Source organism: Schizophyllum commune (assembly GCF_000143185.2).
Source record: "Schizophyllum commune H4-8 unplaced genomic scaffold SCHCOscaffold_2, whole genome shotgun sequence".
NCBI lineage: Eukaryota > Fungi > Basidiomycota > Agaricomycetes > Agaricales > Schizophyllaceae > Schizophyllum > Schizophyllum commune.
The window spans coordinates 3,115,560-3,142,065 of NW_026089539.1; the positions used below are offsets into that span (position 1 = coordinate 3,115,560).

The window sequence follows — 26,506 nt, forward strand, 5'->3', positions numbered from 1 at the left end:
CATCTGGTGCTTACTATCGGACAGATCACTTCGCGGTCGACGAGCCTGAGAAGTTCGATCTGTCTGTGGCTACCGATGAGCAACCGCCCATCTACATCGAGAACGGCGACCAGGACGTGTTTCCTGGTGTCGACTACATCGAGCCTTCGCCACTCGGTGATCCGCAGCGCCCAATCCCCGCCGACGAACCCGTAGAAGCCGTCGACATCCTACAAGCACTCCATGCCGAAGAGGAGAACAAGTAAGCACATCACCCATCCTAATCTGATTCTAACTGACATCGAACTAGCGATACGGAGGTCGTGACGGACATCCTGGTCGAAGATCCACCTTCGCAAGACCAGGCGCCGACCGTCGTCGCGCGCCCCACCATCCGTCGCAAGCCTCACAGGCACACCCGCCGCGACGACGACGCTCTTGCTTTGCCTGAACTGCCCGCCATCTATCTAGAGGGCCTCGACGCTCGCCAGGCATCTCAGCTTCTCGACTTGCGAATAGAGGAGCACGACGCCGGCGGTGCTGTCCGTAACCGCTCTGCAAGACATCGAACACAAGGGACGCCAGCTTACAAGCAAAGCCGTCCTGTTCGTCGCACAATGCCACGTTTGCACGACGCGCAACCGGAAGGCTTCACATCCATCCCATCTCGCTCAGACCTCACTCAGTGCACGGACCAGACTGCTGGCCCTTCGTACGAACAGGCTGTGCGAATGGAAGTGTGTGCGAATTGACCGCGACCTTTCCACCCACGCTGTTTCCCCTCTCCCGTCTTCTCCCGTTCATCACGAAGGTTTGTACGCGTGTTTGGAATACCCAATGTATCTTCTTCTGTGTATATTCTCGTGTTTGCTGTACTGTATGTCGGAAGCGAGTCCTCAATTCACTCGAGGACTTCGCCGTGTTTAGTTGTGTTTGTACCTGTGGGTGCTTCGATCGCCTGTATTTATTCACTTGCCTCCGTTCTGCCTCCGCCTCCCATCTCTATAGTGAAGTTTGCGATACCTCGTACTCGAATGAACGGTTTCTGTCCCAGCTCAACGACGCGTGTATGGTGTACCTATATCCCGGAGTTCTCGTCCTCATGGCTCAAATCGGCGGGCGGCCTCCTTGCCACGTATTTCGCCATACAGATTCTTCCTCTCCGAGGACAGGCGCTCTCCAAAGAAACCCCGCTGCTCTCTTGACACTTTCCACGTCCCACGAGCTTCCATTGCGATGCTCAGCCCTTCGGGTGATCACGGGCGCCGCCACCATTCCCGACCTTATTGTTCTCGCTGTTCGTGATTGATCTTTCCTTTCAGCGGTGTTTCCAGGCCTTTCGGCGGCGGAAGCGTGCGGATTATCGATGGTGAACCGCTTGATTCGACGCTTTCCGAGTCACGGTGCGTCCTTGATTCCTTTGTTCGCCTCAAAGGAGCTAAAGCGATGCAGGCATCTACCCCGTCACGGCGACCCACGTAAAAGGTGCGCTTCTGCAGCATGACTTGGAACTGACCCGCCTGTACCGGTGGCGTACGAGTCGACTGCATCTCGTCAACGGAGAACGTGTTTCCTTGCACCGTCGAGTCTCTGGATGAAGTGCTTCGATTGTGTCGACCTCTGGCCAGTGAGCAGACGGGTACTGTTCGCTAACCCCCCTTTCTTTCGGCAGGCGTATCTGATGCCTTTGAGCCCAATTCACGTTTCTCAATGACAATGAACGCGAACCGAGGGGGGGAACGTGATCAGCGGCGAACCGGGCGGGTCATGCACGGCAAGTGAACCGACGGGTCCCTGCGCGGACTGATGAGCGGCCAAATATTTGGCCGAACCGCGTGCATTTGTAGATAGACGCCGTTGTTCCTCTTTCTAGTTCAGCAACCACCACCACCATCACCACCACCAGTAACCTCGAATTCGCGATCCAATATGCCCAAGGACATCGCTACACCGTCTACGAAGAAGACGCGCACGGCCGTATCCATCCTTAACAAGAGTATGAAGACGTTCAGGAAGACCGTGAAGGACAAGTTCCGCCACGACAACTTCAACGTCGGCAAGAACTCGCGCTTCGCCGCGTCTGCTGTCAACGCTCGCCTCAAGGAGGCTGAAGACGAGCTTGCCAGATTCACCCTCTCCCCAGACGCAGCCGGCGCGAAGGTCGCGGATGGTGAGTCGAGGTTCACGATTAGTGGCGCGAGGGTGCAAGCTTAGCGTGACTCATCGGCAGAGCCAACCTCGTCTGCGTTTGCCACCACGGAGCTCGTCGAGGCTCTTCCCGTCATCGCGACTGCCGCTGCCGACAATGAGATTACTATCCGGAACCCAGAGCTCGTGAAGCCTGGTTCCAAGGACGACGCGAACATCGTCCCCCCTCCCGCGATTAGCGCCGACGCCAATGCCGCGTCGGAAACCTCTGCCACGGTCTACCACACCTCCTCCACTGTCTCTGATGGGCCCATTGAAGGTTAGCTATTCTTGCCACAATGACTTTTGCCTCGAGTTGACCCATCTGAGCAGGCACGAACGCAGCGCCCATCATCGAGACCTTCCCTACCATCGCGACCCTTCTGGACACCCTCATCGCGTCCGGGACCATCATCGCCAACGTGCAGGCTGCAGCCGGCGACAACGAGACCGAGTCCCCGGCATCCCTCTCCTCCTTCCCCTGCGCCGAGGCCATCGAGGATCCTCATCATCAGGAGCAGCGTCGCGACGAACTCGCCAACCCTCAACTGCAGGTATCCGCCATGGGCAACTCCGACATGGCCTACTCGGACCTGGCCTACACCAACCCCGCCACCATCGATTCCCCTCAACATGCCTCCTCATCCATCACCGACCGGTAGGTCATCTTCCTGATAGTAGATAAAACCACGCTGATGTCTTATCCAGATCCACCACGCTGTTCAACAACCTCGAGGCCCCCGTTCAGGGTGCCCTCGAGGTGCTCTCCGTCAACGACGCGTCCGCTCGCCGCGCGCGGCGCAACGCTCTCCGCAAAGCGGGCTCGGCCGCGAACTTCGGCGACATCCCTTCCAGCATCGTCGCCACCGAGAAGAGGACCTCGGAGGACTTCGACACCTTCCAGGAGTCTGGCAGCGCCGTGCGCAACCGCGCTTGCCAGCAGGCGCGCCGTCATCATGCCGGTCCGGGCTACAAGCTTGCGAGCGCCCGGCGCCGTCGCGCGGGGGAGATCGACCGGACCAACCACTTCCAGGTCTGCCTCAACCCCGTGAACGTGCCCATCATCTCGCCGTTCGCGCTCGCTGTCGCCCGCGAGTCTCCTTCGGCGATGGAGGCGCTCGAGCGCTACCGGAGGTCCGTTGCACGTGAGGCGCCTGTCCACCCCGTGTACGACTCCGGGGATAGCTCAAGCTATACGTCGGACGAGGAGTCTGTGGAGACCCGCTACGGGATGTACGCTGGGTCGTCAGCGACCTCGGCGTCTTCGTACGACTCCGACGACTCCATGGACTATTGCTAAGCAGCACGTCGCGCAGCTCCTTTCCATCTCTCTCGTACTCGACTCGCCCCCAACCCGCTATCTCGCTGTCGATACTGCAGAAGGCCTTTGCTCTCGACGAACTCCCCACCAGCATCATCGACCAAATCGAAATGAATTGTATCGTTACCGACTTGTTACCCACCGTGTTTATCTGTAGCTTAAACGGACTCATACGTAGTTTCCCCCTCATCTTGCCCGCTATCGCGCTTTTGTATCGTCTCGTCAATGGACCATCGGAATACCTTGATTCTATCCTTGCCCGAAGAGTCGTCGACATCGCGAACAAGCACCCAAAAAGCGCCGAGGAGCCCCGCGGACATGCCGGTCCAAGCACTTGCTTTTTTCGTCCTTCCTCACTTTCTCATCCTCCGATCACTGTCCATTGTACTCCCTTCCCCTCCCCTCCCCTCCCCTCCCCTCCCGCACACAAAATGGCCGCCGAAGGCTCCTCCCAACCCGAGGAGCGGGTTCCCTTCTCCACCCTCGAACTCTCCGAGCCCACTATGAGGGGCCTCACCGACATGGGCTTCTCGACGATGACCCCGGTGCAGGCCAAGTCCATCCCCGTGCTCCTGGCCGGCAAGGACGTGCTGGGCGCGGCGCGCACGGGGTCGGGGAAGACGCTTGCCTTCCTCATCCCGGCGATTGAGATGCTGCACCGACTGAAGTTCAAGCCGATGAATGGTGCGTCGAGGTGATCGGTTTGTGGGGGATTGGGCTAGCTGACGAGGTTGTAGGGACGGGGATCATTATCATCACGCCGACGAGAGAGTTGGCGCTGCAGATCTTTGGCGTGGCGAAGGACTTGATGGCGCACCATTCGCAGACGTATGGAATCGTGATGGGGGGCGCGAACCGGAGAGCAGAGATGGAGAAGTTGCAGAAGGGCGTGAATCTACTTATTGCGACTCCTGGAAGGCTTCTCGATCATCTTCAGGTGTGTAGTACGCTTATGAAGGCGCACTCAGACTGACCAGATCTGCAGAATAGCAAGGGCTTCGTTTTCCGCAACCTGAAGGCGCTTGTGATCGACGAGGCTGACCGGATATTGGAGGTTGGCTTCGAGGAGGAGATGAAGAGGATTATCTCCATACTTCCCAATGGTACGACATACTACATTACTATAATCAGAGGGGGGTGGCTGACATGATTATTTGCGCAGAAAATCGCCAATCCATGCTCTTCTCCGCCACCCAGACCACCAAAGTCCAGGACCTCGCACGAATATCCCTCCGCCCCGGCCCCGTCTCCATAGACGTCGACAAGGAGGAGGCTACCAGCACTGTCTCCACCTTGTCCCAGGGCTACGTCGTCTGCCCCTCCGACCGCCGCTTCCTCCTTCTCTTCACCTTCCTCAAAAAGCACCTCAAGAAGAAGATCATCGTTTTCTTCTCCAGCTGCAATTCTGTCAAATACCACGCGGAGCTGCTGAATTATATTGACACGCCGGTTCTGGACTTGCATGTGCGTGCGCCTCTTCGTCTTTAGTAGGAGCCAAGCTAACGAACAATACAGGGCAAGCAAAAGCAGCAGAAGCGCACAAATACCTTCTTCGAGTTCATCAACGCCGAGTCTGGGATCCTGCTCTGCACTGACGTCGCCGCCCGTGGGCTCGACATCCCGCGAGTAGACTGGATCATCCAGTACGACCCGCCAGATGACCCTCGCGATTACATCCACCGTGTCGGCCGTACTGCGCGTGCAGGGAAGGTCGGCAAGAGTCTGCTGTTCTTGCTACCCAGCGAGCTTGGGTTTCTGCGCTTCCTGAAGGAGTCGAAGGTGCCGTTGAATGAGTATAGCTTCCCTGCGAACAAGATTGCGAATGTGCAGAGCCAGGTACGCCGCAGTGGTCCCTTGATTTCCGAGGCAGCCGCTGACCTTCTGTTGCAGCTCGAGAAGTTGCTGCAGAAGAACTACTTCTTGCACCAGTCCGCAAAGGACGGCTACCGGTCATACTTGCAGGCGTACGCCTCATATTCGCTCAAGAAGATCTTCGACGTCAATGCGCTTGATCTGGCCAAGGTCGGGAAGGCGTTCGGCTTCACGGTGCCACCACGGGTGAACGTGAACATCGGGGAGGGCAAGGGGAACGCGACGAAGAAGCGGAAACGTGCAGAGGGTGAAGAGTTTGAGCCAGAACTCGAGCCAGTGGAGACGGTTGGGGCGGACGAGGATGAGGCGCCGGAGGAGGACGAGGAGACTGCACGGAAGAGCAGCTGGAGACAGTCGAAGGAGCGCAGGGTTGAGACGTTGGGCAGGAAGAAGGTGGAGAAGGAGGTGTACAAGAAGAACAAGGAGAGGCAAAAGATGGGCGCTAATGGTCAGTGGAGTAGATGACCGTAGGGTTTCTGTGTATCGTTCTGTTGTTGTTCTTGCGTATCTCTCCTGTACCCTCTGTACCTTTCAGGCTGTCTACACCACATTTTGTGCCACCTTGGGTCCATTTTGGCCGCCGCGCAGTTCATTATCGCAAGCGAGGCACCCGCGCCGTGACGTAAGGGCGGGCGGGGAGCAAGTACGTCGACGTGGCCACACACGTGCAAACAGTCACGTCAGTCTTCAACTGGCCGATTATCGTGCTTGCCTTCCGATTTTCCTCGACTGACCGAATCCCTCACGAACAATGGCGACGACGCAGGCACGCAGGCGCTCCTTCTGCGTATCTGCATGGTGTGCTGACGCCCTCCCCCTTTGCAGCACTACGTGTGGGCCAGCGGCCACTTCGTCCTCCTCCTGGCTGCCGCGATATACATGCCCGCGGGCATCCTGTTCAGCAACTCAAAAAACAAGTTCTATAGTCGTGCGTACTGCATGGGTCGTCTGTAGGGCTGAGGGGATGCTGATAAAGGCCACAGTCGCACTGCTTGGAGCGCTGACGAGCTATGCTATCGTTTGCTAGTGCGCGTTCTGCTTTACGCCCGCGTGCCTCGTGTCCTGACCTGGGCGCGTTCGCAGTAAATCGCTCGGCGCCCCGCAGCCAAACATCAACTACATCCGGCGCGCGCTGATGGACGAGGTGTGTGGTGTGCCGCTCGTGTTGAACCCCCTCTGACGCGCGCCTAGAATGTTCAATACTTCATCCTCGCCTTCCACTGGTGGTCCGCGAAGCCCGTCACTTGTGCGTAGTCCCCTGGTTCATTGTGGGCTAGCTCGCTCACGCATGACGCGCCTGACCAGTGGCCCTTGTGCCGTACATCATCTTCTCGACGTTCCATGCGCTTACCTTCACTCGCACGACCATCTTGCCTCGTGTCCTGCCGCCTGGCCCACCTGCTACCGCTGGGGGCCCGCCCACGCCCCATCCCCTCGCTAAGTCCCTTCAGGCATGGGTGAAGGGTGCGTCCTCCGCGTGTCTCGCACGCCGAATCCTACTAACCTGCACGCAGCCAACTATGACAAGGCCATGCGCATCGTGGCGCTGACCGAGATCGCGATCATGGCGCGCCTGGTTATTGGCGCAGTCCTCCGCGCGAACTCGCTCATGTCGATCATCCTCTACGCCGTGTTCCTGCGCTCGCGCTACTACCAGTCTGCGTTCACGCGGGAGGCTTTCTCGATCGCGAACCGCAAGCTGGACGAGTTCGCGACGCGCGACGGTGTGCCGCCGGTCGCAAAGACCGTGCTCGACCAGGCGCGCTTCTACATCGCAAAGTACGCTGGTGGCCCGGTTGCTGCTCAGGCCGTTCCGCCGCAGGGTGCGGCGCGTCGCTGAGGGAGGGGAGAGGATACGAGAAGAACAAGGACAGGCGGCGATTGGGAAGACCGTTTCTAAGTATTTGTTGCTCTGAGTAGATACTGTTGCTTACCAGCTCATTGGACTTTCCCTCAGCCTGCGTCCATTCAATTCAAAGTTCAAACAGACCGTTTTGGGCATGTACACTGATGACGGCGGCGCGTCAGGCGTCCTCGCTGTCTTAGATGACACGGAGTATGACGCGCTGTCGGTGGTGGAGCGCCTCAGCATTCTTGGGCTTATATACCCCGCGAGCAGGTATAGGAGCTTCACTACTCTACCAGCCACACCATGTCGCCAACAGTCGCATCCGCTGGCTCGAACTTTGTGAACTCCATCGTGGCGATATTCTCGTCGCTCGTGCACTCCGTGCTCGCCGTGTTTGAGGCGATATTCGCGTTGGGGAAGGGAATCATCAGCGCCGTCATCCAGATTGTGCAGGAGGTGGTCTCGCTCGGCGTGCAAGTATGCGGGGGAGTTATCCATTTCGTAACAGGTGAGTGGGCCTCGGCGTCGCAACTATCGGCAATACACGGATGTTGACTGGCTACAGCGAATTTCTTCGTACTTCTTGTGCTCGGAGGAGGGTACTACCTGTATACCCAGAAGCAGCAGGGGAGGCCATTGACCGGAAAGAGGCTGCAGTAGGGAGGGGAATTTATTGGGGAATATCCGTGTCCAGCCGTGTACTATAGCCGAACAAACATGTGCTCACAAATCTCCATGAAATTGATGGGTCCATAAACGTGTCTCCCGCGTCGACTGTCTCTTCCATTTAAACCGTCTCCTCCTGCGCGCGCATGTCGCGGATCCCGGTGCCGAGCAGTTCTTCGCAGAGGCACCTCAGTTCGTCGCCTATCCCAGACCGCTCGTCGTCGCCAGTCCCCGGCGCGCGTCCAACCCACTCCTCCAACCGCTCGACCTCCGTATCCATGTCCTCGCTCTCCTTCCCCGGCGGCGGCTCCGCGTCCGACACGCGCAAGAAACAGAGCCGTCGTGATGAGGTGCGTTGCCGTACTTCCTCGGGCGGAAACGGGCGTCCCGAACTAACCCGCGCGCCAGGCCATTCGCAAGAAAATCGAGTCCGAGTTGTCGCGAAAGCGCACGATCTCGACGACGCACCAGCAGTCAAAGAGCACCTCGAAGCGCAAGCAGCGCTCCGCGCCCAAGGGCACGGTCGCCGCGCTCAAGCCGTCGCCCGCGCTGACCGTCCCGGAGAACATCACGGTCGCGGAGGCGAGCCAGCTGTGCGCGGCCAAGCGTACTGACTGCGTGCTCGTAGTCGACGATGAGGAGGGCCTGAGTGGTATCTTCACCGCCAAGGACCTGGCGTACCGCGTACGTGAACCTCTCATCAACCGTTCGCGCCCGCTAACCGCGTCCAGGTCACCGCGGAGGGACTCGACCCGCACACCACGCCCGTGCACGCCATCATGACGCGCAACCCGATGGTCACCCGCGACACAACCAGCGCGACCGAGGCGCTCGAGCTCATGGTCACTCGTCACTTCCGCCACCTCCCCGTGTGCAACGAGGACGGGAATGTCGTCGGGCTGCTCGATATTGCTAAAGTCTTCCAGGAGGCGCTTGGCAAGGTCGAACGTAGCTCGACCGCATCGGAGCAGCTCATGAGCGCCATGGCGGGCGTGCAGTCTGAGATGGGGAACATCGGGCACAACCCGCAGGCGGCGGCGATGCTGGCGTGGGTGGAGAAGTTGCGCGAGAAGACGGCGCTGCCGGACCTGACGACGCTCATGGACGCGCGTACGCTGCCCGCGACGGTCGGCCCGAAGACGACTGTCCGCGACGCGGCGCGTCTGATGAAGGAGCACCGCACGACCGCGGTTTGTGTCATGGAGGGCCTGCCCGCGTCGCCTGGGATGCACCCCAACTCCGCCAAAATTGCGGGTATCTTCACCAGCAAGGACGTCGTCCTTCGCGTCGTCGCGGCCGGCCTGGATGCCGGTCGTTGCAGCGTTGTGCGCGTTATGACGCCTCATCCGGATACGGCTCCGCCGAACATGAGCATTCACGACGCGCTCAAGAAGATGCATAGTATGTGCCCTTGTGTAAATTGACATCCTCTCACTAATGTCTGCCAGCCGGTCACTATCTCAACCTCCCTGTCGTGGAGGCAGACGGTACCTTGGTCGCGATCATCGACGTCCTGACGTTGACCTACGCGACTCTGGAGCAGGTAAGGAGATTGGACTCGCACTAGGGAGGATGCTCATCAGGTTCTAGATGAACGCAGTCAGCCAAGAAGCTGCGCCTGCTGCCGATAATGAAGGTGGGCCGATGTGGGGTCGCTTCTTCGACTCTATCGGCAATGAAGATACGGAATCGTACATTTCTGGCTCGCACGGGATGCCCGAGTTCGGTTCCATGCGCTCGCTCTCCCAGATTCAGCAGTCGCCCCATTCCGAGGTTCACCCCAACGACTCGGCGTCCGTCATGGACGATGCTCCCTCACAGATCTCCGGCTACAACCGCCACGGTGCCGCCGCCCCGCCCCCGGAGCTTCCTGTCGACGATGGCACGTACGTGTTCAAGTTCCGCACGCCGTCTGGCCGTACGCACCGCTTCCAGTCGCGCCACGACGATGTCGAGCATCTGCGCGAGATTGTCATGGGCAAGCTCGCGACGGATCCTTTCTTCACGGAATACCGCCCCGAGGACGGCGGCCCGCGTCCCGACCCGATCGACTTTGTCCTGTCTTACACGGACGCGGACGGGGACACGGTACTCATCACGAGCGACCACGACGTCGCCGAGGCCGTGAAGATTGCGCGCGAGACTGGCGAGGATCGTGTTGTGCTGTTTGTCCAGGGCGGCAAGGGCTGGGAGCGCGCTGCTCCGGCTGCTGAGGCAAAGGCTGCCGAGGTCGCCGAGGCCGCGCACAAGGCGAAGAGTGAGGTTGAGCACTCGGAGAAGGTGGGCGCCGAAGCGCCGCCGCACCACACGCCGGCGCATCGCGGGAAGTACGACGATGTGGACGAGGTGATGGGTATACCGAGGGACCTGCTGCTGCCGGCGAGTATTGGTGCGCTGGCTGTGGTCATCGTTGGGATCTTCACGATCTCGCGCCTGACGCAGCCCAGCTACTAAGCAGTTTACGGAAGTGGTGGTGAGGGAGGAACGATGTTGAATAATGCGTCGAGTCGAGCCGATGCCGTTCACTATGCTAATTCCTATATCTTGGATGCCGATATCTATTGGAATGTTTACGACCCTTTCACGAAGCCCTTTTTCCAGTAGATATCCTATCTAATTCGTTCGTCTCTGGACAGCGTTGCCGTGCCGTACATGTACACGCCTCTACTCAGCTAGTACCGTGAAAGTCAGTCGTTCTCTGCTCTGCGCGGTCGGAGGTTTGAGGGACGGCGTGCCGCAGCAGCGGGTGTCATCTGCAAGTCAGTCGTCGTGCCGGCGGCGGTTGGACTTTGGGCCTCGACGATTGCGAATTGGGTCGGCGAACGCCGAGAGGGGACGGACGGCTCGTGCTCGACTTGTTCTTCACGGCGACGGCGACAGTTGAATTTTCTCGCGGAGCCGCCCTTGCGTCCCCCATAATTATTCTGCGTGCGCGTCTTTGCTCTGTTTTGTTTGTGCGCGCCGCGGTCTTTTTTCTCGACGATTGATACCAATTTTGTGTCAATACCCTCCTACTATCCGCATACCCGCCGCGACAGCAGACGGCGCCCCCGCCCCCGCCGTCGCCGAGCCCGTGTTGTACACTAGGACCCCCGCCGACGCCGCCATGGATGTCTACACTACCTCCTTCACCTACCCGCGCCGCGCCCGCCAGACCCCCGCGGACACCGAAAGGCAGACGGATCCGTTCGCCCTCCCGCACGCGTCCCAGGGCCTCGCCGATGTCTCCGTCGCCGACAATGCTGCCATCGAGAAGCTCGCGATGATGGCCATGTCCCTCCACGGCTGCCACGTCTCGTACATGCTCGCAGACCACGGGAGAGGCTGGAACTTTCTTGTCACTGGAGCGTACCAGCAGGTCATGATCACCCGTGGAATGATCCTCAAGGACTGTCCCATCCAGGTGCGTCGCCTGCCCCCGCCTGCGCGCCGTTGCTAACCGCACTCCGTAGCATCGCGCAACCATCAAGGTCGCGCGGTCCGAGATCCTCGACTCGCCCACGAGCAAGCCGCAGCTGAAGGCTGATGTCCGTCTCCGCCTCGATGAAATCGCGTCGCAGACCATGGCGCACATCGCCGTCGTCAACAGCCCGAACAACAATCGCACGCCCCCCGACGGCATCTCCGCGGCCGCGGGGTGGTCCGGTCTCGAGACGGAGCGCGTCTGCGAGCTCGTCATCACCGGCCAGGGCGATTCCGTGGATCTCGCACGCGTCAGGCTGCTTGTCATGCTCGATGAACTCGTGCGTACGCCTCGTTACCGACCCGTTCATCCAGCTGACGCGTCCGCAGAGCGGTCTACACTCCGAGGCCTGCGAGATCGAGTATAACCTTCATCCTATCGTCGCCGGGCGCAAGCGCAGCATGCTACAATCTATTCAAGAAGAAACGGCAACCAACATCTATCTTCCGTCTCCCCTCCAGGGTCTTGTCGGTCCGGACCTCCTCAACCCTGCGAGCCCCTCCAGCGCGCTGAGGAATAACAATGTGATCTGGATCACGGGCGAGTTCTTTGGCGTCCAGAGGGCGCGAGACATGCTTCTCCAAGTCGCTGCTTCGAAGGTAGGAGGGAAATCACATGTTCTTTTGGTGGTCGACACTGACCTAGCCCCAGTCTATCATCTCGCGCGACACTGCCATCCTCCCTCGCAAGCTGGATTGGATGGTCACCGACCGCGCTGAAGATTTGAAGGCAATTATGAGCGACAATGGCACCTTCATTCAGTTCCCGGCTCTGGGTAGCTCGACCAGTCTCATCACCGTTTACGGTGATCACAGGGTCAGCGTGCAGCGCACCATTCGTTCTATCATGCAGCTGGTAAGTGTAGCGAACTGTTGTGGACCCGCTTCTGAATGCTCATCATGATCCCAGGCATGCCAGTATTACGTTGGATCATTTTGGTTGCTGCCGGTGCAATTCAACGCCTTACTGCCTCCGACCTTAAACGCGTCGCAAGTGTCGTCTATTTTGAAGCAGATATCGATGGCGACTGGCGCGGAAGTTGTTTTCAAGGGCATGTGCTTCGAGGTTCATGGACTCGAGTTTGAGGTCCGCCAGGGTATCTCGATGATCATGGAGTTAGAGCTCGTCAAGGTACTATCGTTCTCGTCTAGTGCTGAGAACATACGCTAATGTCTCGACAGGCTTTCCACCACGAGATACGCTTCCAGATTGAACTTGCCAACGAGCACCGCGAGTTCATTAGCGGCAAAAAGAACGGCAAGATCAACAAGATCATGCAGTCGGCCAACGTGAAAATCAAGTTTGAAACGTTCAATGATCACAACTTCCTTATCGACATCGCTGGTCCGGATGGCTCAATTCTCAAGGGCTTGACGTTGCTGCAGGAGGAACTGCCTGCAGAAATCTCCTTCCACGTTCCTGAAGGCTACCACAAGCGCATTATCGGCGTTGGTGGACGGAGTATACAGCGTATCATGAAGAAGTACGGCGTCTATGTCAAGTTCTCGAACGCCGAGGAGTTCGCTGCTCTGGGCGGCTACAACGACAACGAGGATAACGTCGTGGCGCGTACGCCTGCGAAGAATGCAAACAACCTGGAGCACCTCAAGCAATCCGTCATGGAACTCGTCAATCCCAAGGTACGCATGTTTTTCCTGCGATCATTATTCATAGCCGATGCTAACATGGCCTTGTAGGATAAGGACTACGTAAATGAGACGGTGTCCGTTCCGCGTCGGTACCATCGCACGCTCCTCGGCGAGAAGAGCATCTTCATCCATGACATCGAGGCGAAGACCAACTCGCGGTTCCGCTTCCCGGACAAGGAGACTGCGTCAGACGTCATCACAATCTTCGGCCCAGAGAGCCAGGTGCAGATCGCCAGCGCAATGCTTTTCGTGAGCTTTTCCCTGTAATCGTGCCGAGTACAATCACTGACTGTCGCCTTCAGGATCATGTACCCTTCGAAGCCGACATGGCTGTCCCGCCCAGTCCGGATCTGTATCTTGTCGTTCAGTCGCCCGACTTTGCTGCCCTCGTCGAGCGCATCAAGCGCGACTTCCAGGTGGCCATCACGCCCAACGTCAAGCCATGGTCGAACGGCGTTTCGGAGGCGTCCGGCGACAACACGTTCAAGTTCCGCTGTCAACGCAGCAACAGCGACTTCCTTGCGGCGGCGCGCGAAATGCTAGAGCAGTTCCTGCTCAACCACAACGTGCACATCTACCCTTCCGCCACGGCGCATACGCACAAGCGCGGCGACTCGTTCGCGGAGGCGTTCCCGCACTTTGACAGCAAGCTGCTTTCGGCGCATAGGACGAGGCATACTGGTGGGTCCTTCATGTCATCGTAGGTGATAACAAGTTGACTCAACCACAGTCGCAGAGTCGGCAGATCTCGGTCGGCCGTCTGAGCTGCAGGCCCAAGATCGTAGATTACGGATGGCGAGCTCGTCGCCGGATGTGAAGGCTGCGTTCAAGGGCATGGGCCACGCGACGCATGTCTCCTCGGCTTCGCACCATTATAGCTCGCCATCGTACATCTACAGCATAGATGCTGGCGACGAGTCGGTCGATTATGGTGTACCGCTCGACTATAGCGGTGTACGCAATTCGCTGGAGTATTGGACGCCATTGCCACCCATTGTACGTGTTGCCGCAATGTCAGACCTATTATAAAGCTGACCATCCTAACCAGGTTCCCGGCATGGCACCCCCACGCACTCGCCACATTGAGGACCCCGCAAAACGCGGTTCCGACTCCCTCCTCGACGCGAAGATCAAGGACCACATCAGCCAGCAACCGCGCAACACGCCGCAGAACCGCGCCCAGTCGCTCGACCTCAGCATCTCGCTGTCGCGCATCACTGAGTCCGGCAACGCCGCGCACGCGCAGATAGAGTCGCCGACGCACTCGGTGAACGGGGACGAGTCCGACCCGGCCTCCGCGACGGCGCCGTCCTTCCCGAGCGTGTACGGCCCTCCGGGCTCGGCGACGCGCTCGGCGGTCATTGGGCACCCCAACGAGCGCTCCGATTTCGATGAGGACACCGCGGACGAGGTCGCGCGCGTCATCTCGAACCTGGGGCTGTAAGCAGACGATGAAGAAAGAGCAGGAAGACAGGCGTTCGCCTTCTCTCGCCCGCGCGGGGCACGCGGGCCCTTTGCGGTAGAGTTTCCTCATCCTGCGGTAGAGTCGTCCCTATCTATCCTGCACACAACACAACAAGAACAACCAATCCCCTTTTTGGCATATTCGACTTTCTCCAGACGATGGACATAGACAAGCAGCTGTTTTTTCTGTCGCAATTTCCTCCTCCCTCCCCTCCCATGTACCACCAACATACTCGCACCACTCCAATCCCTATAAAAGCTACCGCGGCGTGTCTTTGCTAGCCCTATCTATCCGCTTTCTTTACCTGCCTGCCTGTACGCCCCCGTCTGGCCCTTACCGGGCGCGTCGTCGGGGTCTTACATGGCCCTTCGCGTAGCCTCACCTGGCACCGGGTCGCGCCATTACCTGGCCAGGCGCAGGCAGGCAGGGCCGTCTATCCCCCCACCCTTCGTCGTCGCGATATGTTCGATATGTGGCACACATGTACAATACGTTTCTTCCTACGATAGTGGGCTGGTATTCTTATGCATCACTAGTAATAGACAAAATTATTTCTGCTACATGACATTGAAAGTGTCCGGATGCATGACGGTGGCCTCTCAGGGGCATGAAGGGCGGGCGGTGAGTTTGCAGCGTCGCCTCGCTCGTTGTAAATTGAAACGATGGCGGAGGGTTCGGCGGTTAAGTTACGGGTATGCATGGGGGCGGCGACCTAGACAATGATCCAGGGAACCTCGAAGAGGACAAAATCGAAGAACTCCTGCTCCATGAGCGTCTGGTATTCGCCGACGAATTCGGTGTCGCCGCCTCGGGTCTTGTCCGCCGACTTGCGGTGCAGGTAGGACAGGTGCTGTTGTAGCGTTGTGAATGTCTTCTTCGCGGTCTTGGGGTCGGGCTGAGCGATGAGGGTGAGTTGTATGTTGAGGGAAAAAGCGGGTAGACGAACCTTGACAGCGATGCCCAAGTAGTTCGCAGGTAGACCGTATCGTAGGACGCTCTCGATGAAGAGGCGCAGCACCTTCAGGTGGACAAGTATTTGGAAAGCCTCGGAGAAGTTGGTTCGGGACAGGCGTAACAGCTCAGTCTGGTGATCATCAGTCAGCGTGCAGAGCTATCGAGCGCGAGCCAACGCGTACCCAAAGCTCCTTCTCAGTCATGTCGGCAGTGTCCAATTCTTGACGTGCCTTCTCTATCTCCTCGTCAGAGTACACAAAGTCGCGGACGATGAACCTATCGATGTCAGGTAAAGGGCGTGATGAGCAATGTGTGGACACACTTGTTCTCGCGGCATTTCTGCACGAACTCGTCGTGAATTCGTCGGAAGATGACGACGCTGAACAGGGTGTACTCGTCGTCTGATGCCAAAGCCTTGCTCGACCGCGGTACGATCATGCTAGTTAGTCGCTCGTATTGCTGATTCCACGACTTGGTCAAAGTCCTGTGGAAGTGAGTGTGTGTCGCCTGGCGTGGGCAGAAGGTACATACTTGGGTACGGCGACAAGGACCGTCTCAAGGTACTCCGAGTCAAGGACGAAATCCTCCTTGTGTACTACATCCGCCAGCGTGCGCACAGAAAGATTACCGCTACTCATCGCGTTAGGACCAAGCCAGTTCATCAAGGAGTACCACGCACGTCTTCTTGCGCTGCATCTGGGTCAGGGAGCCCTTGACGAGGTTGTAGTTCTGCAGCTTCGCCTTCATGGTGTTGTCGATCGACGTCATCTCCTGCTCTGACGGTCAATCACTGTTTCGCGCCGATAGACAGACGCGCACCTTGTTTAGCGCGTCTACCGTCTCGCGCAGGCTGCGCTGCGTGCCGTAGCGTCCCTCATTCCAGGCCCAGTCCGCCAGGTAGTCGTCCACACTGGTCTCGTTAACGAGGATATGTTGCGAAAGCTTGTTGGGGTCATTGTTCAGTAGGTTCCGGAGGGTGTCCACCGTCTTGGCGACGACCGCGGTGAAGGATGCATCCTGCTTGGGCAGCTCCTCGGATAGGGTAATGAGGGAGTCAAGGGTGCCAGTCTGGGATGGGTAAGTTCGTATCGTGATCCATCTCGGAAGTAGGCGCAGTGATTGACCTTGAAGGAGGGAATGCCGAGCTGGCTGACGGCACGCGAGGGCGCCTTGAGCTTGTGCTGGAGTTCCTGGACGATCCCCTCGGCGTCGCCGTCGTTGGGGACGGCGATGAGCCAGGTAGCCTGGTCGGACGGCATTTGCGGAACGCGAGCACGGGCGGCGTGATGAGCAGAAGGGTCTAATGCGTTGATGGTTGTTGTGCTGCAGCCCCTGACAGTCAATGACCGCGACGCGTGCGAAGTTCAACTTCGGTCCGCCTTCGAACCTCCTTCCGTCCGCCCACCATGTCCTTTGCGCGTCAGTTCGCCTCCAAAATATTCTCGGGGCGCACAGTTCTGAGACGCTATTCTTCTCATGCAGCCAACAAGTATCTCGTCACCCCCAAGGAGGCGAACGAGCTCGTCCAGAGCCAGGGCGCCGTGATCCTCGACTCGACGTGGTTCATGCCCAACTCGCCGCGCAATGCGGCCAAGGAGTTCCAGTCGAAGCGTATCCCTCAAGCCCGTTTCTTTGACCTCGATGCAGTCGCGAGCCCTCACGAGCTTGGCCTCAAACATATGATTCCTCCGCCTCGCGTATTCGCGGATGCGTGTGGTAGGTCTACGCGACCTGACAGTCGCTATCGCATCTCATCAGCGATGCAGAGAAATTCGGCATCTCTCCTGCCACGCCTGTCATCATGTAGGTGGGCTCTCAACGCTGTGTTGAAGGTGCTGAGTGTCGGCTAGCTACGATGTGCATGGCGTTTTCTCTTCGCCGAGAGGGCTCTTCACGTTCCGTACTTTCAACCATGACAAGTCGGTCATCCTCGACGGCGGTCTCCCTCGCTGGGAGGCGGAAGGTCTGCCTGTGGAGACCTCTGAGCCAGTGACGCCCACCGCTGTCGACTACCCGACTCCGGAATTCAATGCGAAGGCCATCAGGAGTGAGTCTTCCTCAGAAGTTCGATTTACGTGCCTATACGTCCATTAGGCTACGAGCAGATGCTCGCCAACTTTACTGGTAAGGATACCCCCGACGAGCTCGTCCTCGACGCTCGTCCCAAGAGTCGGTAAGCAACATCTAGTCGCAACTATCGTAGGTGCACTCCGAGGTGACCATGATCTACAGCTGGCTGGGTGCTGACCCGGAGCCTCGTCCTGAGATACGCGCGGGTCATATGCCCGGGTCCGTCTCGCTGCAGTTTAGCCTGTTCCTGCAGAAGAACAACGTGAACGGCAAAGAGTTCACGACCTACCTCCCGCCGGATAAGATTCGCGAGGCGCTCATTGGCGCTGTCGGCGAGGAGCGCGCCCAGGCCATCATCGACGGCAAGCTTCCTGTTATCACGAGCTGTGGGAGCGGGATGACCGCCGCTATTGTGTGGCTGGGCCTCAGGCAGCTTGGTGTGAAGGACATCTCGCTCTATGATGAGGTGCGTGCGCTTTTTCTCGCCTTCGAGCCCTGGTAAGGCTGACATTGGTCGGACAGTCGTGGACGGGCTACGCCATGAGGGAGTCCAGCCCTGTTGTTACTGGAGAGTAGAGCTTGATTGATGGCGCTCTATACGACCGGTCACTAGGATAAACAAACATAAGGAAGGATCTAGTGCAAATCTACTGGCTGCTTGTACAAGTACAAAGAGTGCAAGGCAATCGAGAAGTGGTGTGTGAGTCCGTAATGTATACCCATTGCTGCGTTCGCCGCGCTGATACGATATAGATAATGTGTACAGTTAGTTGATGTTGTGTACTCGAAAGAGGTGCCGCACGCGCAGCGTGGCGCTCAGTTGCGCAAGACTTCCAAGTATGGCGGTGGCCGGGAGTGCACGTCGTCAGCACCTTCGGCAAGGGCACCTGAGAGTGTGTCAGCAAGGACATTCATGCCAATCCGGATGACAGCCGACGTACCCCGACCACTGTACCGAACCTGTACGCGATCCCGGTCGCCTCTTCGCAAGAGGGTCGCAGTCCAGCTACGAACGCTTCGTCAGCATGTCGGAAAACAATGGCTTACGCAGCAAATGTCCTCACCTTTCATGCAATAGCATGTTGAAGCCCCGTTTCTCCGTCTCTCGCAAGAGTTCTCGCCGCGCGAAAATGATAGCTTTCTCGAAGCTTTCTCGCCGACTACGACGCGTATGGGGGTCGACCTCGAAGAGGTACGTGCCGACAATGTCTGCGTCTGCCACGTCCTGGATGTCTACGTCTGGTAGGTCCCTGTTAGCAACACGCCCCATCCTCGAGGACACAATGCACCGCGTACCTTCATAGATCATTGGCACGGCCTCCACAGACTGGCTGTCGACGACCTCCCACGCCTCGTCCGAATCCCTTCTGCGAGGACGACGGAAAAACATATGGATCACGATTTTTTTGAGTAGACGCGTATTGTTTTCTGTCCGGGTAGTGGTGGTGGGAGGGGGCGCAAATAGGAAGCGTTTGGGCACGCCCTCCGCGCTCCCTCGAGGGCTTTATACGCGTTAAACACATGCCCATGATCAACGGAGATAGCCATCTCTAGCCCACCGCCCAGCGAATGACAGTGATTGAGGCCCGCCGATCTCAGATCGTTTAGCTCACCGGTACGCGTCGCCCGTGGAACCTGCCCGACCCCGACAGCCGCGGTCCAGGCGCGGATACTCTGCACTTGATTTTAAACCAGCGATTTACATGCGCTATCTCTCCCTTGAGGCCGTCGTTCGCATCCGAGGGCGCTCTGCTTGAAGGAGAGCTGGCTCTGCGCAAATTATCTGAGACGGTAGACATTGAACAGGGGCTGACAAGGCGTCTCGGCAGGCGATGACTGGGGTGGCAATGGTCGGGGAGCCACCTGTGGGCGCTAAATGAGACTCGGTCATTTCGCGTGTGTCAGCACCTATTCGGAGTCCCATTCCGGTACTTCCGGTAGGAAGGCGTCCGCGGCAAGGCAGTCTTGAGGTGCGTCGTGGACGGTGCCGTTCTCCCTTTAGCGGCTTGTTGGGGATGCGTACTCCAATGGGTCATCTCATCGGGCTGACATGTAGAGTGCCGCGATCCGTGAGGTGGGTGGCACGGGTAGAAGGACCGATTTTGGGGCAACGTCACTCTAATGCAGAGGCGGCACGATTGCATGGAAGTCGAACACGTTGGGAGCGGGGAGGTTACCTCGAGGAGAGTGGGCTGTACGACAACATCAGCAGGCACCCGCACGCGCCAACGACTGAGACTCATCCCAAGTCACGCAGCCATGTCAAACGCTCACTTGGAGGGTCTTCGCCGCATTGATGCCACCCGATACGGATGCAGACAAGTTCACTCCAAGGAAGCTCCAAACCAAGCATTTCTCTCCAAATTGTATTCTATACAGCCAAATACTCCGCAGAGCCGACCTTGTCCACTAGCCAGCCATTCCAAGCCGAGGAGGGCTACAAGCAGGCCAGAGGACTTCCGACCCCAATTCGGGTATTCACAGAGTCGATACACCCAAGAGAGCGAGCGCACCGGCCGCGACAGCAAAGCCGAAGGGTGCAGCAGCGTCCGCACCGTTGTTGTTAGAGCCCTCATCGTTGGCGTCGTCGCCATCGTTGTCATCATCGTCGTTGTCCTCGGAGTCAGAGTCGTCATCGTCCTCGTCGCCATCACCGTTGTCGGCAGTCGACGACGAGTTGGAGCACGTCACGTCGATTTTGTAGTTTTCGTCGAGGGTGAGGTCGGCGCACTGAAGGTATTGGTGAGTAACAACAACAAGAAATCGGCGCGCATATCCTACCTGGAAGAGGTCGCCGTCACCGCCGTTGAATTGAATCTGAAGTCAAAGGTCAGTCAGCGGAAGATAGCAACATTGATAAAACAGATACTGACCTGGATAGTGATGTTCTGGCCGTTCGAGTACTTGCTCGTGTCCAAGTCGAACGGAATACAATACGTCCCCTGACCCTCCGCGGACGCAAACGGCCTCTCCGTCGTGAAATTATCGAACGAAGTAGGGTCGTCCGCGGTAGATGCAAGAATGCCCACTACCGCATCCCGTCAATACACCAACACGCAAATGGGGAAACTCGCTAGCAGCCAACTCACACGTCCACGAAGGGTGCGCCGCAATAAGCGTCACATAGCCCCCGGTAAGAGGGTACCGCTCCCTATCGTCGTCCACGTTCATGTACCCATCTGCAAAATTTCCCGAGGTCAACGCGCCGCTTAAACTCCCTCGTGAGCAACTATACGAACCGCAGAACTTGTCCTCCGAATCCTCGTTAAAGTCCCCGCGCGGCTCCGGGAACTGCAGCTTGAAGTGCGCGGCGGCGAAGGAGGAGAGCCCGAGCACAGTGAAGAGGGAGGAGGCGCGCATCGTGGTGTCTTCGCGGTGGGGTGAAAGGCTAAGCGTAACGTGGGGAAAGGAGCGTTTTATACGATCACCTGCCGGGTTACAAAGATTTTTTTCGGGCGGTTTACGCTTGTTGAATTTGAGTGAACCTCCCCGGTTGTGCTTGGCGCGGCCAGACATCAGGGCAGGGCAAGACGACGACAGTACGGCCTGGTTGCCTTGAGGACAAGAGCAGACTTGGCGGTCATCTGCGCCTATATTTTGCAAGGCCACCATAGCGGCGTAGCGCGAACTGTTCCTTGCATTTCACGATTTGATGGGCGAGGCAAAGATGATTTCTTCCATGATAGTTGGTGTCCCATCCACATCGTACAAGTACAAAAACATAGCAAGAGAGCAAGACGGTCAATGTACAGAGGCATGCGCGCCTACTCCTTTCCATCGCCCGAAGATGGCTTCCCCGATACCTAAACCAGCCAAGATGGAGATGAGATAGGCAGCGTTGAACGTCCTATACACGAGTCAGACTTATAGGTTTGATATCCTGAGGATAAGAACGTACATGACCGCCAACATGAGCACATAGCTCATGAGCGCTTGCAGTGCGAACATGGCTCCGCGCGACAAGTCATGGCTGAGAACGAACGGGGGGATGAATTGAGGCGATGGTGCAGGCGTCGTCGTGGTCGATGTCTCCGGCATTTTGCCCTTCTCGTCCTCATCAGTCGATATCTCGCTGGACGAGGCGACATGATTCAATAGATGATGTGTTCTGCGGGTCCATCTCAGGTACGTTGCATATCATGTATGGTAGTCTCCACGCACCGAGCAGCCCATGAGTCCTCTAGTCGTGACCTCCACGCCGTTACAAGGCGTTCCATAATCGCAAACACTACGAGCCCGATACAAGCGCCAGCAATCGCGCCTGACGACCGGGGAACCCACGCCTTGAAAAGCAGGAAGTCGCCGCCCTGGAAGTGCAGATATGGCAGCATCTGGATGTCCATGTCCATGGAGGACGAAGAGCCATTGTCGGACGAGGGCATATCCATGGTGGGCGGGGCGAGCGAGTGACGGGGGCTGGCGGGATGAGCGACGAGCGGAGTGATCGGCGAAGGTCCAGGCTGAGCGTGAGAAAAACAGCAGAATCGGGAAGGTGACAAAAGATTTTGCCCGGCGCGTCGCGGGAGGCAACAGATCACAAACACGCAGCAACAAGGCACCGTCATCGGCGGACCCCAGACACCCTTGCTCGTTGCTGACGACGGCGAAGCGATAGAGGACCCCGGAATATACGCATATAGGCCGTCCAGCGGTGCGGATAAATCGTGGGGCTCCCGGCCGGTAGGCCGGTCCAAAAAACGGTCAAATTGGGGGCCTGAGGGCTCGAAGGCCAGTTCAAGAACGCGGATATATACAGGGGAGACGGGGAGGCCGTTCCGAAAAAGTGGATATCGGGCGGTCGATTCGAACCTCCGACCTACCCTCAAACCAGACGCACGCGATACCGGTACACTAATTGACCACTTTGTTTCGGTGGGCAGTAGCACCCTACACAACCTCTCGTGCCCATTGGCACCTTCCACCATTGGCAGGCTCGATATTCGAAGGACAGCGGTGCGTGGTGGCACCTCGAATGGCTATGGGAGGCAATTAACTTTCTCATTCGTACGTCTCAACCTTCTTTCGTTGCAGAGGCTACGCGCAAAGCGCGTAGGGACCCTGTGAGAAAAAATCAGATTTTTCCCGATTTTATTGCCATTTTTGAAGGCCGTCCCGAGAAAACGGATAAATCCTGGGGGTCCCTGGAGGCCGTTCCGGAAAACGGATAAATCTGGGGGTCGAGGGCCCAAGAAAAAAGCGGATAAATAGGCGCTAGAGCCGGATTTTCCAGGACGGCCTATGTGCGTATATTCCGGGGTCCTAGCGATAGCCGGCGTGTCCAGATGGCGATGCCGGAGAGAAGGCTTGATGAGGGACACACTCCCGCCTTCTCCTGTATACGGCTTCATGGGCAGGTCAACAGGAACTCCCTCGTCGTCTTTGGCGAAGGGCAATGGCTTGAGGCAGCGCTGGCGCGACGTTGTCAATCTTGCCCGTCAAGTACGAGAGGATCGGCTTGGGGGTTGAGGGTCGCTGTGATACTGAGCTGGGCGACATGTTCGTAGGTCTTCCAAGATCGTTGCCTCGCTTCGTTCGAATGAAGCTGCTGGTATTGTAGGAAAAGCCGTTGTGTGATCTTGCGAGCAAGGGCGTGAATTATCGTGCATGAAGCTTGCGTCCAGGAATCGAGATGCAAATGTTGATGAACGAATGTCGTTCATCCACGGTGTTGAGGTCGAAAAAGAGCAGACCGGTCGCCAGGCAAAAGAGACTGCGCGCAAACTTGCCATTGCAGATCGCCCGGAGGGGAACAGCATTCAGCTCTTGTCAGGGATGTTGAGGTAGCCCTCCACCCTGACAAGTCGAGAGAGAGAGAGGAAAACAGAATGAGAGGCGCCGGTGAGAGCGAGAGTGCATCGCGAGCGACGGCGGCTGGGGCGAAGGGGGGAAAGCAAAATTGCCTCATCGCGCCTCAGGCCCGCACAATTGCCTCAACCCACTGCCACACAAAGCCAAATACGCTGCCGCGTGCACAGCGTGACGAGCATGTTCGTCGCGTGGGCGTTATGATCGCTAGCTTGGACCTCGGAGCCGGTCAATAACCAGCCTCGTCTTGTCGTTCACCTCCACCCGCCGCCGTCGAGGTAGTCACAAAGCCAGCCTCTCGTCTTCGCCGCACTGGAGCCAGTCATGCTGAAGCGCCGGCGTGCCCAGTCCCCTCCACCGCCAGCACAGCACGAGGTCCCGCTGCTGCCCCCATCGCCACCGCGCGATCTGAAGCGTCGGCGAACCCAACCGCCCGTCCTTGACGGCCAACAGCGAAACGGCGCCGTGGCCTTCCTCCCGCACAATGACTTGGACGATGACATGGGCGAGGAACCTTGGGATGAGGAGGATGACGAAGACGACAGAGACGGCCAGCAGACCGTCGATTGCACCGAGTACAAGTCGGCGAACGGCGTCCTGTACGAGCTACACGCTCTCCAGAGACATCGGCTACTTTTCTCCCCATCGAACACACCATCTCAGGCCACATCTTCCTACGCGCATCATCAACAGCAGATGTCGCAGAGCCACCTGGCCCTCCACCATCCGACAATACCGGCCGGGAAGGGCATCGACCTGCTGGTGCCAGAACATCGGGCACGCACACAACAATACAATGCCACCACTGAGCCCGTGCACAAATATGGCGTGGGGCAAGCCGAGCTCTCGATCGAAGAGCAGCGCGTTAAAGAGCGTTACGAAGGGGCAAACAGGTGCGTCATGTTCGTCTATGACCCTAAACATGTCGCTGAACCCCTCTGCAGAGCCCTTGGTGAACTCTTCCTATCTCGTAGACGCCAGGCAGGCGCAGAAGGATACCCAGGCAGGTAGCCAGCGGGCTGGGGGTAGTGTGGCGCATTGGCTTCGGCAGTTATCTGCATTCCTACATGGTCTCGGCGGAACACCTCATCTTCATGGTCATACTCGCATTGTTATCTACGCATCGCACTGGCATCACTTCTGGCATTGGGTCCCACATACTGTAGTCGCTGGACATCTATAATCGACCGACCTTATAGCCTGGATCATGTTGTTTGGAATGCCGAGTTCCAGCAAGTTCGAACAAAACTTCTGAGTAGAGATTGCAAGAACTCACAAAGTGTAAAAGCATACCCTTCCCTAGGTTTATAACGAGGATACATCCGACAGTCCCAAGTCCACCTTTCGATCGAGAGCTTTGCTCAACTCCTCGTTCAGGAGATCACCCAATGCGCGCCCGTCGCGAGCGTAGTACCAATTGTCCTTCTCAGGTTCGTAGTCGTATCGTTTGGGACCGCTGATAATATGCATGAGCACATTCTCCCAAGCCTAAGTCGAATGTGATGCGCACCTGAAGGGAGAGGACAACCATATCTGCTTGTTCGGCGGCTGCTTATTGATCACATATGTTCCGTGTTCCCCCAATATCAGTGTTAGCACACCGCTCTGTGGGAAGGAATTAGGGGAAGCAGTGGTATATAGCAAGGGGACGCACGCTGTATTCGACCTCAAATTCCGACTTCCCGAGGTCGTCTAGCAGGTTCTCGAGGTTGTCCAGCATGGTGTCCATGGTTGCATCCGAGATGGCGTGGTAGCGCTCTATAGGCAGCTCACTGTACATATCATAGCACATATATTCGTAAGAGGCTTGGATATAGCCAATGCAGAGGACCGAACCTGACGTTCACTTGTGGTGGCGGGGTGCTCATCCACCGCTTCCGGCACGGCGCGGGATAGGGCGCGGGACGAGATACACGGACTGCGGTAGAGGCACGTCTTGCAAGGATAGGAGTCAGACGTGAGAGACGCTGCAGTCGGTTCATGATTGAGTGGTCTGGCGACGCTCGCCGGCGTCGTGCGCGAGGGACGGGGTCAAGTACACTCGATCGCGTCGCCTGCCGGTTCGATCACGCTACGGGCGCTTGTGCTGACGACATGTGGCGTTCTTGCTCGACGATATCAGATACAGGGAAGATTCTTTGGACGCCTGCTCGAGTATAGAACGGCAGTGTAGACGCAACACAAACATGCTGCATCTCAAGGAAGCGAAGATGCGTCGCAAGCGAGATCGTCAGCATAGGACGGGACGTGTCTACATTGTCCAAGGTATCCATATATTACAGCCAATAATCTAGTTCGAGTGCTTCGACACCCACTCAAGCCAGGAGCCCTTATAGTTGAGCAGACTGTAGGAATAGTGAGTAAACATCGGCGAGGGAAGAATCGCGTCTACTCACTTGTTGTAGCCGTTCTGCGCTGCAATCTCGCAGGCAGTCGTGCTACGCTTGCCGCTGCGGCAGTAGAAAGTGATCTCTTGGTCCTTCCTGGGCTTCTCGTAGCCGTACTTGGCCTTGAAGTCGGTGGAGCCAAGGTGCAAGGAGTTGGGGAGCTCGGAGAGAGGGAGGTTGACGGCGGACGGGATCATGCCCTGCTCGGTCTCATTCGGTTCACGAACGTCGATCAGGTACGCGTCCTACACAGCTGAAGTGAGCATACGCGTCTGGCAGGCATGTCACTGAGACGTACCAGGCTCGGGCTCGTTGTCTTCGGGAGCAACTCATCGTAGGAAATTTCCTTCGCTTCGGGGGTATGCGCCGCGGTCTCCTTCGCAGGTGCAGCCGACGAGTTCCATCTCGCGACTGTTACAGGAGACCGGAGGTTGTGGGGAGCCTGCGCGATCGAAGGCCTGAGGACCTGCATGGAGGCAGAAGCGACGGCGGGGCGGAAGCGCGAGGCGCGTGCTGCAACTCTGCGGAGCATTTCGTCGTTTTATAGGGGGACGCTTTCGCTTTTCGTAAAGGCTGGGGAGGGAACAAGTTCAAAGCTGCCAGCGGGCGCTAGCGAACTGATATAGGTATTCGGAATTAGGATGATTGGGATGAATGGCGTGCTGAAGACGACGCAGGTGCCTCCTTCTGGGGGTTTGCGGCGGTGAATAAGCGCTGGAGGCCTGGATGAGGTTTTCACACGTTTCGCGGTGGCAGCAGTGCTTATCGGCCCCACTATTCGGATGGTAATGGACGAGTCGACGGCGGTGGATGTGGGGAACGAAGTCCAGAAGACGCTG

At 57.8% G+C, this 26,506-nt stretch overlaps 16 protein-coding genes across 16 annotated transcripts; 8 read left to right on the forward strand and 8 right to left on the reverse strand.

Moving 5' to 3' along the window:
* Positions 1 to 1,651: 1,651 nt before the first annotated feature.
* SCHCODRAFT_02684833 (uncharacterized protein) lies at positions 1,652 to 3,740 on the forward strand. Its single transcript, XM_003038419.2, has 4 exons — positions 1,652 to 2,149; positions 2,210 to 2,446; positions 2,500 to 2,824; positions 2,875 to 3,740. Exons 1-4 carry the CDS (start codon positions 1,909 to 1,911, stop codon positions 3,464 to 3,466), a joined length of 1,395 nt encoding a protein of 464 aa, XP_003038465.2. The 5' UTR covers positions 1,652 to 1,908; the 3' UTR covers positions 3,467 to 3,740.
* Positions 3,741 to 3,839: 99 nt separating this feature from the next.
* On the forward strand, positions 3,840 to 5,928 carry SCHCODRAFT_02612747 (DEAD-domain-containing protein). Its single transcript, XM_050344554.1, has 6 exons — positions 3,840 to 4,171; positions 4,225 to 4,424; positions 4,473 to 4,590; positions 4,650 to 4,951; positions 5,003 to 5,323; positions 5,378 to 5,928. The coding sequence occupies exons 1-6, from the start codon at positions 3,919 to 3,921 to the stop codon at positions 5,822 to 5,824; spliced, it is 1,641 nt and encodes a 546-aa protein (XP_050202427.1). The 5' UTR covers positions 3,840 to 3,918; the 3' UTR covers positions 5,825 to 5,928.
* A 122-nt stretch (positions 5,929 to 6,050) lies between these two features.
* SCHCODRAFT_02612751 (uncharacterized protein) lies at positions 6,051 to 7,483 on the forward strand. Its single transcript, XM_003038417.2, has 7 exons — positions 6,051 to 6,125; positions 6,185 to 6,287; positions 6,343 to 6,385; positions 6,443 to 6,503; positions 6,551 to 6,605; positions 6,665 to 6,823; positions 6,874 to 7,483. The coding sequence occupies exons 1-7, from the start codon at positions 6,111 to 6,113 to the stop codon at positions 7,197 to 7,199; spliced, it is 762 nt and encodes a 253-aa protein (XP_003038463.1). The 5' UTR covers positions 6,051 to 6,110; the 3' UTR covers positions 7,200 to 7,483.
* On the forward strand, positions 7,453 to 7,973 carry SCHCODRAFT_02612754 (uncharacterized protein). Its single transcript, XM_003038416.3, has 2 exons — positions 7,453 to 7,716; positions 7,774 to 7,973. The coding sequence occupies exons 1-2, from the start codon at positions 7,512 to 7,514 to the stop codon at positions 7,866 to 7,868; spliced, it is 300 nt and encodes a 99-aa protein (XP_003038462.1). The 5' UTR covers positions 7,453 to 7,511; the 3' UTR covers positions 7,869 to 7,973.
* On the forward strand, positions 7,961 to 10,577 carry SCHCODRAFT_02612756 (CBS-domain-containing protein). Its single transcript, XM_003038415.2, has 5 exons — positions 7,961 to 8,224; positions 8,283 to 8,558; positions 8,606 to 9,275; positions 9,323 to 9,417; positions 9,465 to 10,577. Exons 1-5 carry the CDS (start codon positions 8,021 to 8,023, stop codon positions 10,326 to 10,328), a joined length of 2,109 nt encoding a protein of 702 aa, XP_003038461.2. The 5' UTR covers positions 7,961 to 8,020; the 3' UTR covers positions 10,329 to 10,577.
* Positions 10,578 to 11,175: 598 nt separating this feature from the next.
* SCHCODRAFT_02490012 (uncharacterized protein) lies at positions 11,176 to 14,015 on the forward strand (the record flags this gene model as incomplete). The annotated part of the gene is made up of 9 exons (XM_050342919.1): positions 11,176 to 11,277; positions 11,327 to 11,617; positions 11,667 to 11,936; positions 11,983 to 12,192; positions 12,247 to 12,468; positions 12,519 to 12,977; positions 13,035 to 13,235; positions 13,289 to 13,667; positions 13,717 to 14,015. The coding sequence occupies 9 exons, from the start codon at positions 11,176 to 11,178 to the stop codon at positions 14,013 to 14,015; spliced, it is 2,433 nt and encodes an 810-aa protein (XP_050202428.1).
* Positions 14,016 to 14,901: 886 nt separating this feature from the next.
* On the reverse strand, positions 14,902 to 16,703 carry SCHCODRAFT_01039619 (ATPase, V1 complex, subunit C). The gene is made up of 8 exons (XM_003037064.2): positions 16,530 to 16,703; positions 16,225 to 16,473; positions 16,085 to 16,176; positions 15,937 to 16,035; positions 15,728 to 15,889; positions 15,588 to 15,681; positions 15,398 to 15,535; positions 14,902 to 15,346 (listed from the first exon to the last, which is right to left on the reverse strand). The coding sequence occupies exons 1-8, from the start codon at positions 16,662 to 16,664 to the stop codon at positions 15,164 to 15,166; spliced, it is 1,152 nt and encodes a 383-aa protein (XP_003037110.1). The 5' UTR covers positions 16,665 to 16,703; the 3' UTR covers positions 14,902 to 15,163.
* A 74-nt stretch (positions 16,704 to 16,777) lies between these two features.
* On the forward strand, positions 16,778 to 18,279 carry SCHCODRAFT_02612762 (Rhodanese-like protein). Its single transcript, XM_050344555.1, has 6 exons — positions 16,778 to 17,121; positions 17,172 to 17,208; positions 17,256 to 17,452; positions 17,500 to 17,578; positions 17,638 to 17,941; positions 17,998 to 18,279. Exons 1-6 carry the CDS (start codon positions 16,812 to 16,814, stop codon positions 18,049 to 18,051), a joined length of 981 nt encoding a protein of 326 aa, XP_050202429.1. The 5' UTR covers positions 16,778 to 16,811; the 3' UTR covers positions 18,052 to 18,279.
* Positions 18,280 to 18,291: 12 nt separating this feature from the next.
* Positions 18,292 to 18,865, reverse strand: SCHCODRAFT_02486984 (uncharacterized protein; the record flags this gene model as incomplete). Its single annotated transcript, XM_003037063.1, has 3 exons — positions 18,292 to 18,481; positions 18,540 to 18,725; positions 18,765 to 18,865. 3 exons carry the CDS (start codon positions 18,863 to 18,865, stop codon positions 18,292 to 18,294), a joined length of 477 nt encoding a protein of 158 aa, XP_003037109.1.
* Positions 18,866 to 19,861: 996 nt separating this feature from the next.
* On the reverse strand, positions 19,862 to 20,864 carry SCHCODRAFT_02612773 (uncharacterized protein). The gene is made up of 5 exons (XM_003037062.2): positions 20,715 to 20,864; positions 20,565 to 20,654; positions 20,349 to 20,503; positions 20,257 to 20,292; positions 19,862 to 20,205 (listed from the first exon to the last, which is right to left on the reverse strand). Exons 1-5 carry the CDS (start codon positions 20,833 to 20,835, stop codon positions 19,954 to 19,956), a joined length of 654 nt encoding a protein of 217 aa, XP_003037108.1. The 5' UTR covers positions 20,836 to 20,864; the 3' UTR covers positions 19,862 to 19,953.
* A 279-nt stretch (positions 20,865 to 21,143) lies between these two features.
* SCHCODRAFT_02612775 (uncharacterized protein) lies at positions 21,144 to 21,892 on the reverse strand. The gene is made up of 3 exons (XM_050344556.1): positions 21,637 to 21,892; positions 21,374 to 21,583; positions 21,144 to 21,322 (listed from the first exon to the last, which is right to left on the reverse strand). Exons 1-3 carry the CDS (start codon positions 21,861 to 21,863, stop codon positions 21,217 to 21,219), a joined length of 543 nt encoding a protein of 180 aa, XP_050202430.1. The 5' UTR covers positions 21,864 to 21,892; the 3' UTR covers positions 21,144 to 21,216.
* Positions 21,893 to 22,074: 182 nt separating this feature from the next.
* On the reverse strand, positions 22,075 to 22,449 carry SCHCODRAFT_02612778 (uncharacterized protein; the record flags this gene model as incomplete). The annotated part of the gene is made up of 1 exon (XM_050344557.1): positions 22,075 to 22,449. A coding segment is annotated over exon 1 (326 nt), but the record flags the coding sequence as incomplete, so codon positions are not given.
* Positions 22,450 to 22,727: 278 nt separating this feature from the next.
* Positions 22,728 to 23,313, reverse strand: SCHCODRAFT_01251247 (uncharacterized protein). Its single transcript, XM_050341324.1, has one exon. It carries the CDS (start codon positions 23,229 to 23,231, stop codon positions 22,911 to 22,913), a length of 321 nt encoding a protein of 106 aa, XP_050202432.1. The 5' UTR covers positions 23,232 to 23,313; the 3' UTR covers positions 22,728 to 22,910.
* Positions 23,314 to 23,498: 185 nt separating this feature from the next.
* SCHCODRAFT_02612780 (uncharacterized protein) lies at positions 23,499 to 24,485 on the forward strand. The gene is made up of 2 exons (XM_003038412.2): positions 23,499 to 24,173; positions 24,225 to 24,485. Exons 1-2 carry the CDS (start codon positions 23,605 to 23,607, stop codon positions 24,289 to 24,291), a joined length of 636 nt encoding a protein of 211 aa, XP_003038458.1. The 5' UTR covers positions 23,499 to 23,604; the 3' UTR covers positions 24,292 to 24,485.
* A 100-nt stretch (positions 24,486 to 24,585) lies between these two features.
* Positions 24,586 to 25,060, reverse strand: SCHCODRAFT_02490619 (Frataxin; the record flags this gene model as incomplete). Its single annotated transcript, XM_003037060.1, has 3 exons — positions 24,586 to 24,736; positions 24,791 to 24,885; positions 24,935 to 25,060. The coding sequence occupies 3 exons, from the start codon at positions 25,058 to 25,060 to the stop codon at positions 24,586 to 24,588; spliced, it is 372 nt and encodes a 123-aa protein (XP_003037106.1).
* Positions 25,061 to 25,570: 510 nt separating this feature from the next.
* On the reverse strand, positions 25,571 to 26,139 carry SCHCODRAFT_02487631 (Rhodanese-like protein; the record flags this gene model as incomplete). Its single annotated transcript, XM_003037059.2, has 3 exons — positions 25,571 to 25,625; positions 25,677 to 25,912; positions 25,966 to 26,139. The coding sequence occupies 3 exons, from the start codon at positions 26,137 to 26,139 to the stop codon at positions 25,571 to 25,573; spliced, it is 465 nt and encodes a 154-aa protein (XP_003037105.2).
* Positions 26,140 to 26,506: the final 367 nt, after the last annotated feature.